This window comes from Sciurus carolinensis, chromosome 4, assembly GCF_902686445.1.
Source record: "Sciurus carolinensis chromosome 4, mSciCar1.2, whole genome shotgun sequence".
NCBI lineage: Eukaryota > Metazoa > Chordata > Mammalia > Rodentia > Sciuridae > Sciurus > Sciurus carolinensis.
The window spans coordinates 79,553,134-79,569,155 of record NC_062216.1 but is presented as its reverse complement, the minus strand read 5'-3'; the positions used below and the strand labels follow the sequence as shown (position 1 = coordinate 79,569,155).

Sequence of the window (16,022 nt, the reverse complement as noted above, 5' to 3'; positions counted from 1 at the left end):
CTGAAACTTGGGTAAAATGGCCAGAATGAGACGTTCTCATCTTGGGGTAAAGGACCCTCATGCCCTGGTCTCTGTTTTCATATTCATACAAAGAACCTCAGTAAAAAGTCCACCCTTTCTCTCCAGTTCCTAAACTCAGTGGCTTTCACAACACACCAGGTATTTGGCTTAATCTCTCCATTTGAGATATAGTACCAGTCATCTTAGAGGCTGAAAAATATATCACCTGAATACTCTTGAAAGACATCCACAGCATGCTGGGATCCAGCAGAATCACATCACTATTTAAGCAGATTGAGACCAAATCCTTCACAATGAGGCCCTCTAGGCTCACACAGAAGGTTCTTCCGGAAGGCAGAATGGGGGAAGGATGTGACAGTAAGAGGAGGCTGGTCGCCATCTTGGTCTGGTAAGAGGCAGGGACAGAGCGAGACTGAAGAGCCCAGATGGGCTCCTCAATTCCAGTGTCTGTGGACTGTAGTTTATTTATTTGCCCCCCACCCCAGGCTGGTATCCTTGTCAATATGGCCCAGGGAGAATTCCTCTTGCTTGTGTGGCCCCAACTCAACTCAGAAATGGCAGGAGGATAAGCCTGGGGCCTCCAGCTTCACAGGGAACTGCTGCTGGTGGAGCATGTAAGTACCCCAGGGAGCCGAGAGATGCTAACCCAACGGAGCAGAGGAAACAGAGGAATGAGGAGGGGGTGCGTTTCAAGGCAGGTCTAATTTTATGCATTAAAAAAAGTCGGCTTTCCAAAAATTGGATACTTGAATCTATATTGGAAGAGTTCATTTAGATGGCTAGAAAAGGAAAAAAAAAATCTAAAAACAGTTTTCTAAAAAGTCTGTTATCATCAGAAGTACTAAGGGATGGCACTACCCTCATTTTGTAAAATACCAACCTTATTTTGAGAGGTGAAAGAGTCATGAATGGGTCCTTTCTGAAATACAGCAATGAAGGAAGGAGAAAGTAATGTATCTGAGGAACTTCCCGTCTGCCCAGGCTGGGCAGACACTGGTTGCATCCAGGACTACATTCTGGGTACTCCCCTCACAATGTTGTTTTCAGTGGGGACCGGGAAACTTTAAAATGCTAGGAAATGGGGGGAAAAAATCAAGTGTGGCATGAAACTGACCACAAGATGGCCTTTGGAATGGAGCAGAGAGGAGCTTTTCTTTTTCAATAACCTGTTTCACAAAAATAAATCCCCACTGCAGAAATATTTTTGCCCAGTGTTTGGACCACCAGGCCTGTGCGGTCTTTTTGTATTTGCAGCACTTGCAAGCTAATCCCAAACTGCTGGGGCCTTCCAAATAACTTGTCTTATCTGACGCCTTAGCTGGTTGGTTCTCACAGCCATCTCAGGGACGGCCTGCTGGAGTAGCACTTATCTTTCTGGAGCACAGCAACATCTGTGAGGTTTTTGGCCTCCCTCAGATGGGTGGCCAGATGCTGGCATGGGGTCTACTTTGGCTGCTGGTCACAAAGCACCCAGGTCACTGATTCTGTTTAGGTGCCAAGAGTCTCCGAGACTCAGCAAGAGACTGAATTCTGCTGAAAGGCATGTGAAATGCCACAGCAGGCAGGGAGGGAAAACATGGGGGAGCCAGGGAAGGAAGGTGAGCAAGAGTGAAAGGGAGAGCTCTCCTTCTCTTGTGATCATTTTTCAAAAGCATCTTTTTTTTTTTTTTTCTTTTTCTTTTTTTCAGCCAAGACCCAACTGCAACAGAAACAAACCTGATCCATGTGGCAGGAAAAAGAGGAACCTGATCCCTTCTGCAAGTATTCTTTCCTGACCAGCTGGGCTGGCTGTACTTGGTTGAGATTTGCAAAAAAATACATATAATAGATATATATTTCCATAGGAAAACAACATCTGATGTCTTCCCTTATATGAACGATGAAAAGTCAAACTGCAGGTTCTTAAAAAAACAAAAACAAAAACACCATGAGACTAACAACAGGTGGAAGGGCGAGGGTGAGGAATTACAGGTGGACAGATTCCAAAGAAGGAAACGTGACTCTTGAGTCCCAGGCTTGTGCCCTCCGCCAGAATTCCAGCCCCGCCTTTGCTGGGTGGTTTGTCTAAGGTGCTCTGGGGTCCCTCTTGGTCTGCAAGAGAAGTGTTCCTGCCATTGCTGGGTCTCTTCCTTTCCAGCTGGCCTCAGCCCGCTCACTTCATCAAGCCTCCAGCAATCCTGGTGGGCGGGAGTTCCCTCCCCAGCCCACCCAGGTGGCATGTGGCTGCCTTCAGCACTCATCCTCCTGGTATATTTGTTCATCCAGCTCCTGGGACTCAAGGTGCTCCAGTCGATCTGTTCGGCCACTCATGATTTCATCTGGGGTTTTCATAAACCTTTGGGAGAGAAAATGGAGGAGTCAAGACAGCACATTTCTCCAAAGCTGTCTTCACTATGAACTCCAACCCATAAAGTGAGGCCTTGTCATCTTACAGTAGCCGGGGAGCTACTGAACCCAAATGCTGATCCCAATATGGTACAAATTAGAAAAAGGTACCCCTTCCTCTGATTGCCTAAAAAGTGGCAAATGACTATAACGCCTAGTGTGACTATGGTGGGATGGACAGCACCCTTCAAAGCTATGGGGCCTGTTATGCAGGACCACATGAGGAAACTCAGGTATAGCTCATGTATCTGTGTTTCTGATTTTTAGAGAGTTAGGTTTACAAAGATCCACAAGAGTCATATATCCATTTCTATTCCAGACCATGGGACCAGGGAATGGTATTCAAAACTTGATTTTAATGTGAAGGATACAATTAAGTGTTAAATAAAAATGGTTCACTTGGAAATAACATCAGTAACCTGTTTCAACCATGAATGACATGCTCAGGAAGGTGGCCTGGTTACAAATGTCTGTCCTTACAGTGGGAGTGGTTCTTCCACAGCCATGATGTACCTACATGCTGTTCCCTTTCCATACATTCTGCCTGCAGCAGACAAACTACCTTAAAACATACAGTTTCTCTCATCATCTTTGTTCAAAAGCCTATGAAGTATCAAGTCAAAGACATATTCTCTGGCCTGCCTATCTGGGTTTTCTATCATCCCTACCCAAGAAATCTTACCTTCCACTGCTCACTTCCATGAACCCTCCACTCCTGTCTTTTTCTTATACAGACCATTGCTCACATCTTCCCATAAATCTTTAGCTCTGTCCTTAACTGAGTTCTGAACCCTCTTGACTCCTTTCACTACTCATTCTTTGTGTTTTGCTTTATCATCAAAGAGCTGCTTAATGTGTCAGTCCAAACTAAAATGTACCTTCACTCAAAATCTAAACTTCTTTTTCTTTCATTCATTCTTTTTTTTTTTTTTTTTTTTTTTTTTTTGTGCTTTTGGTATTAAACCCAGGGCCTTAAACATGCTAGGAAAGTGATCTACTACTGAGTTACACCCCCAGACCCCTTTAATATCTAAAAATCTTGTAAAGAAGCCATCATTTTGTAGCAAGTTTAGCTTTCAAAACTCATTTCCTCAAAAATAACTAATGGCTCCCTCACTAATAGCACTATTCTTTTCTTTTGCTGAAAATCTTTTATTGGAAGCCTATGAACCTTCCAATTACTACTGATTTTCTTTTCTGCCCATTACTGCTAAGCTTCTAAAGCAGTGTGATCTGTAGCATCAGGCTTCTGCTTTTATCCTTTAGCTAAAACTGCTCCCTCAACATCTGAAGACACTAACAATCCCTCTAGGCCAATTTCACAGATATGCTGTATTTGGTTCTAGAAACTACCTCCTCCTTCTTTTGACTATTATGTCACAGTAATCTTCTGGTCTTCTATTCCAGGTTTATCATGAAATATTTACTGAAACCCTCCCTAAGGTATAAAATAGAGTTATATACAGTATAATCCTCTATCTTCTGGGAGCTTATGATCCAGTTGTGGGAAGGATTTCATACATACACCTATTAAAAATAGGAAACAGGTGCAGTTAAGGGCCAAGGGAACCCAAGAGATGATGGAGGAAGAGTGTGGGAAAGTTGAAGAAGGCTTCATAAAGGTAAGAGACTTGAGGTGGGCCTTGAGGGCATATGTTCTTAAAAGGTAAAGAGATATGCACTTGTGGCAAAGGGAATCATATCAATGTCATAGGGCGGCTGGAAGTATGTATTATGAATTCATGAGGCAGGGGAGTGGTGGATCAGAGATAGAAGGAGACTGCTGAATTAATTAAACCTGGTGTGAACATCCAAAGTACGGACATCAGTTTCCATTGTCAGGGAAGCAGGGACAATGCTTTTGCCTTTCCTCCACCTTCCCAATCTCATGCAAGAGCCTGTCATTGGTAGATTCCAACCTTGGCACCTTTTGGCATCAAATCCTGGGAAATGTAGTTCCCAGGCTTCTAGCCCCTACAACACAGAATGGAATGGACAATTCTGCACAATGACTCACTCAGATACAGGAATCAAAAATAGTTCTAGTTTCAAGACTGCTTAAGAATGGTGATGCCAATGATGAATAACAAGGATTCTGGGAAGAATGTCTAATATGTAAAGGTCTGTCTTATAGGTATCATGTCTGAAATACTAATGTGATATTTAAGTGGGAGTCCTAAAAGTGCTAAAAGAAGTTGTTGAACATGCACATTTAGAATTTCAGGAAAATTTTTAGAGCTAGATTTAAATGTGGTGACAAAATGGAGGTGACAAATGAAGTTGTATAATGGGATCGATACATCCAGGAAAAAAGGATAGAGCAGGAAGAACAGGGACCCAAGGACTAAACTTAGGGTGAAGGATGGAGGGAAGAGCCAGAGATAGGAGGGTTCTTTCGCATTTATTCCATTCTGTTTCCATTTCTTGAATAGCCTTTTCTGTTTCTGTGGAAGATTGCAATTATTTTTACTGTTCCTAAGTTTCCACTCCATCTCAAAGCTAAAGCCCAACTGCTCTTTCCAATAATTACCACCATCCTAGAGAGTTCATCTGCTCATCCACAGTGTCATTTTCTACCTGTATATAGATAACTCCAAATCCATATCTCTAGCTCCATATGTGGCTCTTTTCTTTGTCCACTTGCCAACTCCTAACCTAAGGTTATATTTGTTGCTCGCATATTCTCCCAACCTGTGCTTGAATCCATTGCATCAATTACTAACAGTGTTGGGGGCTACTTCTACCTTTCCTGAGTGGTCCTTTAGATTCCTTCTTTTTCTTTTCCAATTCTTGAAATCATAATCTATGTGGTGGGCTAAATGGCTGGAACTCATTAGCTGTGTGAATTCTGGAAAGAAGAATGCCTAGTGCAGGGGCTTTCATGCTTTTCTGACTGTGATGCATTAGAAGAAATATATTTTACACCATGACTCATCACACACACACGGCTAAAACCAAATCTTCACAAATCAACACTCTTCATGGGATATAGTCTGATATCTTCATCTCTATCTTATCCTGTTCTCTATTGCATAAAAAAACAGAGACTGATCCATTAGGCCTATTTTATGACTCACTCTGGGTTGTAACCTGCAAACCCTAGTTTATGAGGCTGGGAACTTGGAAGTCCAGGTTCAATTCCTTACTTTGCCATTGACAATGGCTACTCTGATCGTTCCCTTTACCTACACTGGACTTCAAAGTCAGATAATATTATTTGGTCACTGCATTATTTTAAAGATGAGTCAGATTGTCTTTATTTAGTTTTGGCTTTATTACAGGCCAGATATCAAAATGAAAAAATTTTTTTTCCTTAAATCCCAACAAACCAGCACCTGGTATCCAATCTGTAATATTTGCAATAATGGCTCTGGGTATCAGATAGGCAGGTAGAGATCTTAACAGTCTCCCTCCTCCCCTTTATTTAAAGAAGACAATATCCTCCCAAAAGAAGGAAAGGAAGAAAACGGAAGTGCTACCTGAACAAAAGCCTTTGTCCTGGCTCCTTCCTGATAATGTTTAGTTTGTAGTAGTGGCGCAGGGCTCTGGACATTTTCTCATAGGTCATGTTTGTTCTGTTCTGTTTGTTCAAAGGAGGAAGAGAGAAAAAAAGCACAAAGACACAATGAAATGAACCTCAGAAAGGAACTGAGGGAACTATTAAAATAAAAGTTCCTCAGCTGATCCATGTGGCCCTGCCAGCTTGGGAAATCTACCTGCTAACCTGCTGCCTTCCAGACCCCTCCGTTCCTGCCCTTTGGCTTTCACATACACTGTGGCCAAGGTTTTAAGGTGAACCATCCTTTGTCAGAAGGCCTGGAACTCTGGCCAATAAACCCCCAGCCACCTCCCTTAGGTTCTTCCTCCAAGACTGTTCTCTGCTATGCCCAAGCCATTTACTGAAGGTCCCCAATCTGGGTCCTCCTTCGCCTCTTGACCTATACAGAATTTCTTCTTTTGTTGCAGTGACCTTTCTCAAACTTGTTTCTGGTCTGTCATTTTAAGGTAGAGATTTTTGTTGTTGTTTAAATTCCTATTATGGCAACAAGAATATAGTGGTTGTGAGCCCTCAAGCCATGGTACAATCTGGGAGTTGCAGAGAATATTTCTCAGTGACTCACACACTGAAGTGTCTATCAGTGAGGCCTCGCCATATTTGGTCATGGCCTGCATCAGGTCCTTCTCAACCAGGCCAGAGCACGGGCTGCCTTCTTAGGAGGCTAAAGGCCCGGCAGAGCTCAGCTGTGTATCCTTGCCCTTTCAGTCCCTGAGCTGAGGCTGTGCCACCCTGTGCCACCATGGTGCCTCCAGCTTGACCTCAGATCTGCCTATGTATCGTCTGACTTGAACCACATTCTCCACTTTTTATATCTACACATTTGAACAGTCTCCCTTACTAAAAAAGACTTCCTTTGTAAATTCCACTTCCTCCTAGTTTGGAAACTGTGGGGCAAACTCGTTGCACTGTTTTCTTGTAAAGAGAATGTTTTACAGTCCAAAAAAGTATTTTTCCATGTAGAAACGGACATCTGTGAACACGGAGTTTCCAACTGAGCAGGACAGAAGTGACACTTCCCAAAGGTCCCCCGTGAGTCATACAGCTCACAACACTTCCCTGTCACCTTAGTTAGTATGACAGTAGGGTGGCAGGGCCAGGTCAAGGGTCGTGGCAATGAGGGTACTTACAATACAATCTATCAAACTGGGATTTGCTGAGTTAATGGGTACTTGGCATAAGTAACATGGAAAGAGGCATCTTTAATTATTTCCTTCCTTTGTGAATGTCTTCCCAGTGAGGAATAAACTAAATAATAATGGGCAGACTTAGGAAGTAGAACAGATGATCCTCCTCCAATCCAGGGATGCACATTTTACTCTGGCACTATTTTATAGAGCAAATATCTGCTGCCCTTTTACCTTATGGTTTCCCCACAGTCGAGCCAGTCCGTTGGGATCCACTATCCGGAATATTTTGGATTCTTTGTCCTCCCATCGGATGAAGTTTTCGTACCGGCTGTCAGAAAGCAACTGATAGACGTAATCCCAAAGCAGTCTACAGTCTACAGGGGAAAATGAAGGGAAAACAGTGTTGAAAATGTTTCCTGTTGAGGGACTAAAACAAGAATCAGAAAAGAATTCAGTTACCACTGTTGCCTGGTTTGGATTAGGGGGAGGAATCTAAGGTCTAGAGAGAGTGAGTGAGACTGTGTTGGAGAAGTATGACCCTTGATCTATGAAGGTTTAGAGATCCTCTGGGCCCACCAACCCTTCCATAGATGAGGACACAGTGACCCAGAAAGAGGAAAAGACTTATCCTCGGTCATGGCCAAAACTTGAACTTTGTGAACAGTCCATTGAAAGACGGAGCAAGTTCTATCTGGGAATGAGAAGCCTGCAAATAGGTTAGCAGGGTGAAAGTGGAAAGAGAGATTTAAAGTTCCAGAGACAGTGGTGTGGTAAAAAATGGTGGGGCTAAAAGACTCTTTTGGTATTGATAGAGATGCTTAATGGATAAACATGAGAAGACTGGGCTAGGATAAAACATGACCCAAAAGCAATGTGATGAGTGAAAACTATGTGGCGTGGTGACGCTGACAGTGGTAATTGTGGTTAGCACACTTTTAAAAAGAAATGCAGATATTCTCATGATATCATGCTTTGGAGGTTTTTAAACTGCTTTACTATACTGGAATCATGGTGGAAAGGAACCTGGTGCAGAAAATCCTTTCTCCATTTGCAAAAACTGATGTTCAGGCAACAAATATTTATTAAGTGACTTAGAATGCCCTGGTTCTGTGATAAGCCAAGGCTTTTGGCTATGAATTGGCAAATTAAAAGAGAAGACATGGGATGCACACATTTTTCCTGTTCTGTTTCTGGGTTTGTGCTATACAGGTACGTGGTTTGTCCTCTAGCAGAGCCTTGGTAGGTAGGTGACTTGGACATGTACCTTCTAGATTTAGATAATGTGGGACTGGCCTCCAGATGATGAGAATTAGAGGCGTCATTTCCAGGTGGTCACTGTATGATTCTGGCCCGAGCCAGAATAGCTGGTAATGGAAGATCACTGATTGAATGACAAATATGTGTTTGGCACTTATAGGTATTATTTCTAATCCTCAAAGAGGTCACAAGAACTTGCCTGAGGTCAGTGGGATTTGAATTCCTGGCTCCTGCACTATAATGTGCTATCTGGTACACTGGCTAGGGCCTGGGCCTGGCACATCTGGGCAGGGCGTGTCCAGTTGAGACTCAGAATATCTTATAGTTGGCACATTCACATGCCAGAGACAGGAAGTCACCCTTCTTTGGAGAGAGTATGTTTACAAGGGGAATTTAGTCAAGCAACCACTAATCTCCCTGAGATTCTATTTCCTATTTATGAAATGAGAATCGCAACACTTACTTTACAGGATTATTGTATTAGTGATAATGTGAGTGAAAAGAAAGTAATAAAAATAACAATATTTATTGGTTGCTGTTTGTAGGCGCTGTGTTGTATCTTCTACGAGTGTGATTCCACTTGGCCCTTACACCACCATGAGGCAGGTGCTGTTGCTATTCCTATTTAATAGGAAGCTGGGGCCAAGAGGGCTTGGTAATTTACTCACTGCAGGGTACATCATGATTCTAGGCTCTGCTTGTCTCTAAAGCCTATGCCATGCCACAGTTCCGGATTCGACTTCTATTCTCAGATGCTGTTCAATGGGTATATTTCTGTAAAAACCTAAGGACTTTCTAGGGCAAAGTTTAGCTGCTTAGTGAATTCTTTGTGAAGTCCAGCTTTCTCGCATAGCTGAAGGAACTGGCAAAAAATAGGGGATTTTCCAGGAAGTTTGATCCTTTAAGGAACTACCATTAAGCTTAAAATGACCCTAAATCTTTTTAGTATCCCTTAGTGTATCATTTCTTTTGTATTGTCTCTGCCTAAAAATTAATGTGATGTGTGATTTGTTGTTTTGGAAAAAGGCAAATAGTGCCCTTCTTAAAACAATGATACCACGGTCCTGGAGTGTGAACCCCTTTCTTACATCAGAAGCTGGGGACCCCTTCTGTTCCCACCACTTCCTGAGGATTCATTCATTATTGCCCCAGCGTGGGCTGAGGTGGGGGGAGCAAGCAGGCCACCAACCCTACTATCGTAAGTACCCTGAGAAGTCAGCACCACACTATTGCAGACAGAATAATCTAGCTCATTTTTAAAGCACTTGGAGAGGATAACTCTAGTTTCTAGGCAAAACAGAGGAGTAGGCAGTGTCTTTATCTCTCAGCTATCTCCCTCTTCTGCCTCACTTTCATTACAAAGGGAACATATGGTCTGAATGTTAAGTCCCTGGCCCATTCACATGCTGAATACTATCCCCCAAGGTAACAGTATTAGGAGGTGGGGGTCTTTGGGAGGTGGTTAAGCCACGGGGTGTGGGCCTGAGAGAGGTCCCACACCCTCCCATCATAAGAGGATGCCACAAAAAGGTGCTATCTGTGAACCAGAAAGTAGGCCCTCACCAGACCTCTAATCTACCTGTATCTTGATCTTGGACTTGCCAGCCTCCAGAAGTGTGAGAACTGTATTTTTGTTATCTATACGCCATAGCAACCTGAATGAACTGAGACAAGTACTGAGTTATGGTTCAATTATCTCCTTTTTGTCCTACCACCAAATGGCAGGCACATTTTCATTTTCATAGTTCTTCCCATCTGGAAAACATCTGACAAAACCAAATATTATCATAAAAATGCCAGTAAGTCAGGAAGAACAAAAGTGGTTTTCATCTAACCCCTCCAGGGTCTTCTTGTAGGGTTAGGATCACTTTTACCACAAAGAGGCTGAGGATACCTTTGGATGCCTCTGGAATGAGAATGAATTCTCCAGTGTGTTCATTTTAACACAATTTTACATAAACTACTCAGTTATCTTTTTCTGATATAAAGAAATTTTGCCCAGAAGAAGGGTGAGCGAGATGCTCTGGGTTCTGGGCAAGAAGGCTCTGCACCCTAGGGGCCTACTGTGAGCCGAAACTGCCTCCAGGCAGAGGGTTAGCTGTGAAGGCAAGGCCCTGTGTCAGGGACAATGACACCCAGGGGTCCAGCGGTGGACCTTAGCATTCCCAGTACAAGAAAGAGGTTGACCCCACCCAGTGCATGGTTCTGACATCATCTCCATCTGCAGAGGGTTTCCACTGCTTTTTTTCTATTCTCTTTTACCATTATAGTACATACTAGTTCTCATAATACAGTGAAATGTCAAGCAGAGCATTTCAACAAGCCAGGGCTAACCCAACACTGGGGTATCGTGTTGGATTTTCAGAGGCATCAAACTGGGATCTCATTGTTGTTATCTGCTCTTTGGATGGCAAATGAAGGACCAAGCTTACCAGAAAACAGACTTCACCTATAAGCTTTAAGAACATTTGTATCTTGCCCACTTTTTTCTTTCATAGACTTGGGGGGGGGGGGAATCCAAAAAACAAAAAATGAACAAGCTTCCAATTAATCACTTTAAATGACATTTAATCCAGCAAAGCCAACATTGGTTGAGTAATAAAAATATATTGACATTCAAGACATATTGAATTATGCTGTCACTAATGGAGGTAGCAACAGGAATTTTGTGGCATAAAGAAGCTGTTTCAAGCTCAGAGTATAAATGGCTTTTACAACACTATTGATTGCTGTTTCTTTAGTTAAAAATTATGTCCACATGATAAAAATAACTGCCTGATCACGCAACCATTCCCCCAATCTTTTTTTTTTTTAAACAATTGAAGTTAAAGCCATGTGAGTTATTTTTGTTTTTAAGATTTCTACTGAATAAAAGGCATGCCCTCTTTCATTCCCTAGATCCTTTGGAGGTTATTATCTGGGTCTACCTGGACTCTTCTATGACTGCGCAGATACAATGTCTTTGATCATCAATGAAAATGTTTAATACTATATAATAAAACTCACCTCACTATAAAACAACTGAATATGCATGTGTAAGATTTTTTTTAAAATCACACAGCATTCATTAATTTTAAGTGCATTTCTCATAAACTAAAGTGCCACCTTCTATATCAAGACATGGTTATTTAGAGAAATGTCCATTACTTGGATTGTCTCTTCCAGGAGAGGAAGCTTATGAAAGGGTTTAGCTAGAATACAGTTCTACTTTCCAATTGCAGAAAGAGAGTTCTCTCTGTTTCCTGCTGGGCGAGGTACCCTAGGCATCCGCTGCTAAAAGGCATTGTAAAAAAAAATCCCTTCCTGTGGTTAAGGAGAAATATTTTCACTCCCACGTCTGTCTCCTACCAGAGACTCATTGTATAAACTCATTGAGCAGAGACTGTAAAAAGATGGGCAATTCACACATAACCAACATGGTTTCTAAAGGAAAAAAACATGCTAGACAAAGCTGATGTTTAAAACTTTTGAGTAGGTCAAGTTATGGACAGAGGGAATGTATGAGGACAATGGCTAATTTAACTTTCAGCAAAGCTTCTAAGAAAATCATTTTATGTTATTTTAATGGCCCAAATGAAATTTTAAACAAAGGCCTGTAAAGCAGAGTACCATGGGTATAATCACAAATAGCGTGTGGTTGAGGGCTTCTATGTAATTTTTTAAAGTTTATTACTTAAGAATTGATAAATTTGTTTCACATTCAGTGACAAAACAGGTAAAATAGCATACAGAATCAAAAGTTGTTACTAAGCTTTAAAGCAGTGGTTCTAAGTTAGGGGGGAATTATGCTTTCAAAGGGATTTTTAGCAGTTTGGAGACATTTTTGCTTGTTGTGACAGAGGTAGAAAGTACTCTAGCATCCAGTGGGAAGAGGTCAGAGAAGCTGCTAAATATATTATAATGCACAGGACAAGCCCCCACATCAAAATCATTTGGCCCAATTATCAAGAGTGCTGAGACTGAGAAACTGCTTGTAGAAACAGGTTTATAGTATTCAGGGGACCATCTGCAACCTAGTCCTTTTTTTCCCCTTTTCCATTCTAGATTGGCTATTACCTAGAAGCAAAAAGTTGACAAATCCAGTGCAGTCAACTCTGTGTTGATATGTACAGGTACAATGGGCAATTGCTTGCATTTTGCTGTGGCTTAGGAAAACAGAAACCATATGCGCACAGTGGCAACCTCGGGGAGGGAGACACAGAGGCAAAGAGTACAAATCGATGCTTCCCAGCTTCACAGGGCAGAAGGACTGCAGCTGCAAACAGGCTGGACTTCCCACCTCTGCTTACACATGGTGTGGGCTGGGGACACAGGCTGGGGACACTGGCCTCAAACTCATGCTCCAGCTGAGATTCAGCCACAGCTGGAACCTAGAAACACCCCAGTCTCTGCTTTACTCAGGGATGGGTGCAGCCTGGGAATTCACATCCAGGGACTGCAGAGAGGTGGAGACACTGTTACAGACACGTGTACCCTTAAACAAACTGGAATTTCCAGTCTCCTCAGGCCCCTTCTGTTATTTTCCATCTAGCCACAGCTCTGTTGCTGTTTTATCTTTTAAAAACATTGTCCTGAAACTTCCTTCTCTTTAGGGTTCTTTGATTTTTTAGTCGTTCACACTGATAATAATACAGTGCAGTGACTCAGCTAGGGTGTGAGAAGTCAGAGCCATGCAGCATATTCCAACTGGAATGAAGGGTCCTCCCCTCCTCAGGGCTCATTAGACCCCAGTCACATCTGATCCATCTCCAATAGGGATAATAAGCAAAGCCTCAGAGGAGGGGAGGGAGAGCACAGAAGTGATGCTCCAAGGAAATACAGAGGCTGAGGTTTCTTCCCTATAAAAACATATATACTGTTTTTCAAGTTTTCCAAGAAGATCAGGAGACTTCAGCAAAAGTTGTGAGAGAAATACAAGAAAGGAAATACTTTGTCTATTTGGGTCAGTCATGGTCTTTGAACAACCAAATCTGTGTGGACATCTAAAGTTCCTACTTTCATATAGCACGTGAGGGGTTCAGAATGGATCCTAAGCCTTTACTGATGACTCTTTCTTCCTTAGTGAATTTTCAGATTGAGGCCAAGGAAGGGACAATCAGACAGGAAATCTGGTAGCTCAGGTCTTAAGGGAATGGAAAAACTTTAAAAGAAAACCAAAATGACTTAAAATCTTTCTTTTAAGATTTAACTTCTATAGTTAAAACCAAAGTAGGAGCTTGGTTTATTTGATGGCATAAAGCAAGAGGGATAATGCCTTATGTCAGCAAAGACACACAATTTGGCATTTGGTGACAGACATAATATATCTCTATGGACTACAACAATGCCTGGCATGTAGTAGATCCATGATGATTTTTGAATAAATGAAAGAATGAATAACTACGTAACTCAAAAGTGCAAAGACATGATTTCTTTTATATAGCCATATTTTATTTATGTTAATGATGTTACTGCAACTATTCTGGATTGTTCTGCAAATGCAGCCTGCAGTCCAGAACTTGTCTACTCTCTGACATCATTTGTTATTGTTCCCTTCACATGTCTTTGACATGTCTCATCATCCAAAGTGCAAGTAGTTCCTTGAGAACAGGGACAGCATTTCCTATATACACATCCTGCACAATGCCTGTGATTTGCAGCATACTGACCATATAGGTAAACAATGCTGTAGCGCAGGGGCAGCCTTTTGTGTAAATAGCTAATTAGTGAACACTTTAGCCTTGTGGCCAATCTCTGAAACTACTGAACTCTACTCACAGTGCAGCATGAAAGTAGAAACACAATACAAAATAAATAGATTTTTTTCCCCAATAACACCTATTTTATAAAATAGGTGGTGCTTGGATTTAGCCACAACTTTAATCCTTGCTCCAGAGACCCAGGGCAGAAAGAAACAGCACTTTGGGAAGAACAGTGGACAGAGGCTGGAGGGTACAATATTGATGTGTCTGAATCTCAGTTCCTTCATGTGTAAGAGATGTTTCTAGCTTTGAGATGAGTCTCAAGAAGGAATTTCAATACAAGTAGTTCCCCTTATCCATGGAGAATAAATTCTAAGACCTCCAGCAGAGGCCTCAAACTGGATTATATGGGATACCATGGATATACTGTTTTTCCCTATACATGTATACTTAAGATAATGTTTAGTTTATTAAATTAGGCACAGTAAGATGTTACAACACTAACAATAAAACAGAACAATCATAATGGTATACCATAATAAGTTATTTAAAACTTGTGAATTTCTGGAAATTTCCATTAATATTTTTAGATTTTGATTGACCATGGGTAACTAAACTGTGGGCTAGGGGAGACCAGACGACTATGCATACTGAAAATGTGACTCCCAGCATTACTAGGGTCATGGCTCAACAACCTGTATGTGCTCATGGCTAGAAGTCCCTTTGCCTATGAAACAGGTGGGACACAGGCCAGTAAGACTTTTTTAGAGGAATATTCCCACTCCTCTACTAACCCTCTAGCAATCCTTTCCTGAAGATAATAAATAGAAACTATCACAGGAAGAAGCAGGTTACTCATTGTTACATATATCATTGGCTATTCAATAAAAAACAGAACCCAGGGAACTTGTCTCACTCCGTCCTGTTAAACTCTCCCATAAATGCTAGTCACTCCAACATGTTAAACTCTTAATAACAGTCCTCCTACCCTCTGGGAAAAAAAAGCTACATGTTATATTTAACTAGATCTAATTTGTGGTCTGTATTTAAACTGTCAACCACCTACTGAATTTCCTTTATTAATTATTTTGCTTTTTTCTACATGATAAATACCCAGGTAAACTGTCATAGCTTTGTATGTAGTCTTTTAACAGTATGATGCATTCCAATTTCAGAAATATTAAAACTTTAAAAGAAAGAGAGAATTTTATGGAGACTTATAATTTTTAATTGACCTGGTTAAATAGTTCTTGGATTTCATTTCTGCCTGAAATAGAAAAAAAAATATACTGGGCCTTAACGCTGTGTTTGCTCCTGTGAGTTTTCTTTAGCTGGAGTGAACTCTTCTTCTCTAATCTCCACTTGTCCATATTCTTATCATTCTTCCAAGCCCAGTTAAAGGCTGCCCTCCAAGCAGCTGCCCTGACCTCCACCAGTACTAAGACACACATCGCATGCTTCACTGTTAAAGCTTACTCTGCTTGACTCTTTCACGATAAAGCTTATGACTTACACTGTCTTGAACTTCCACCCCACAAGAGCACAGTACAGTCCCCAGTCCCATAAACACAGAAGGGGTATGCGTCGTCTAAGTCCTAGGGTATTGAGGCAAATTATATGTGAATGGTAGGAATCTGACTTTGTTTTTGACCCACATCCATGAGTAATGTTTCCATCTATACCCTCCAACTATGGTACTCATCAGTGTGACATTTGGCAGCATCTTTATTTCTTTCTGTGCTCTGCTCATCTAAAGGGCTTTAAGGAACTAACAGTTTTCTTATCTAACAGCTGCTTTACTTTGCATTTAGAGATTTAAAGCCTTCTTGTGGCTACTCAGTCATGACAGAACCTTAAGTTGTACAAGGGATCACCCAAGGAATCTGAGCCATCCAGTAGCTGGATCAGCTTTTCAAGGATCTGAGTAGTTCAGAAAGACATCAGGGGCATGGGGTAGGGAGGCAGGGGTATCTGGAGATACCTGGAATGTGA

General features: G+C 41.7%; 1 protein-coding gene across 5 annotated transcripts in view; it reads right to left on the bottom strand.

The window, feature by feature from the left end:
- Positions 1 to 1,653: 1,653 nt before the first annotated feature.
- The window catches only part of Etv6 (ETS variant transcription factor 6), a 219,141-nt gene continuing 204,772 nt past the window's right edge, over positions 1,654 to 16,022 (bottom strand). For all 5 annotated transcript variants that reach the window (XM_047549040.1, XM_047549041.1, XM_047549044.1 and 2 more), the window contains 3 exons: positions 7,324 to 7,466; positions 5,886 to 5,986; positions 1,654 to 2,356 (listed from right to left, as the gene is read on the bottom strand). In XM_047549040.1, coding sequence (XP_047404996.1) covers positions 2,251 to 2,356; positions 5,886 to 5,986; positions 7,324 to 7,466 — 350 coding nt within the window. In that variant the 3' untranslated portion in view covers positions 1,654 to 2,250. The remainder of the gene's footprint in view (positions 2,357 to 5,885; positions 5,987 to 7,323; positions 7,467 to 16,022) is intronic.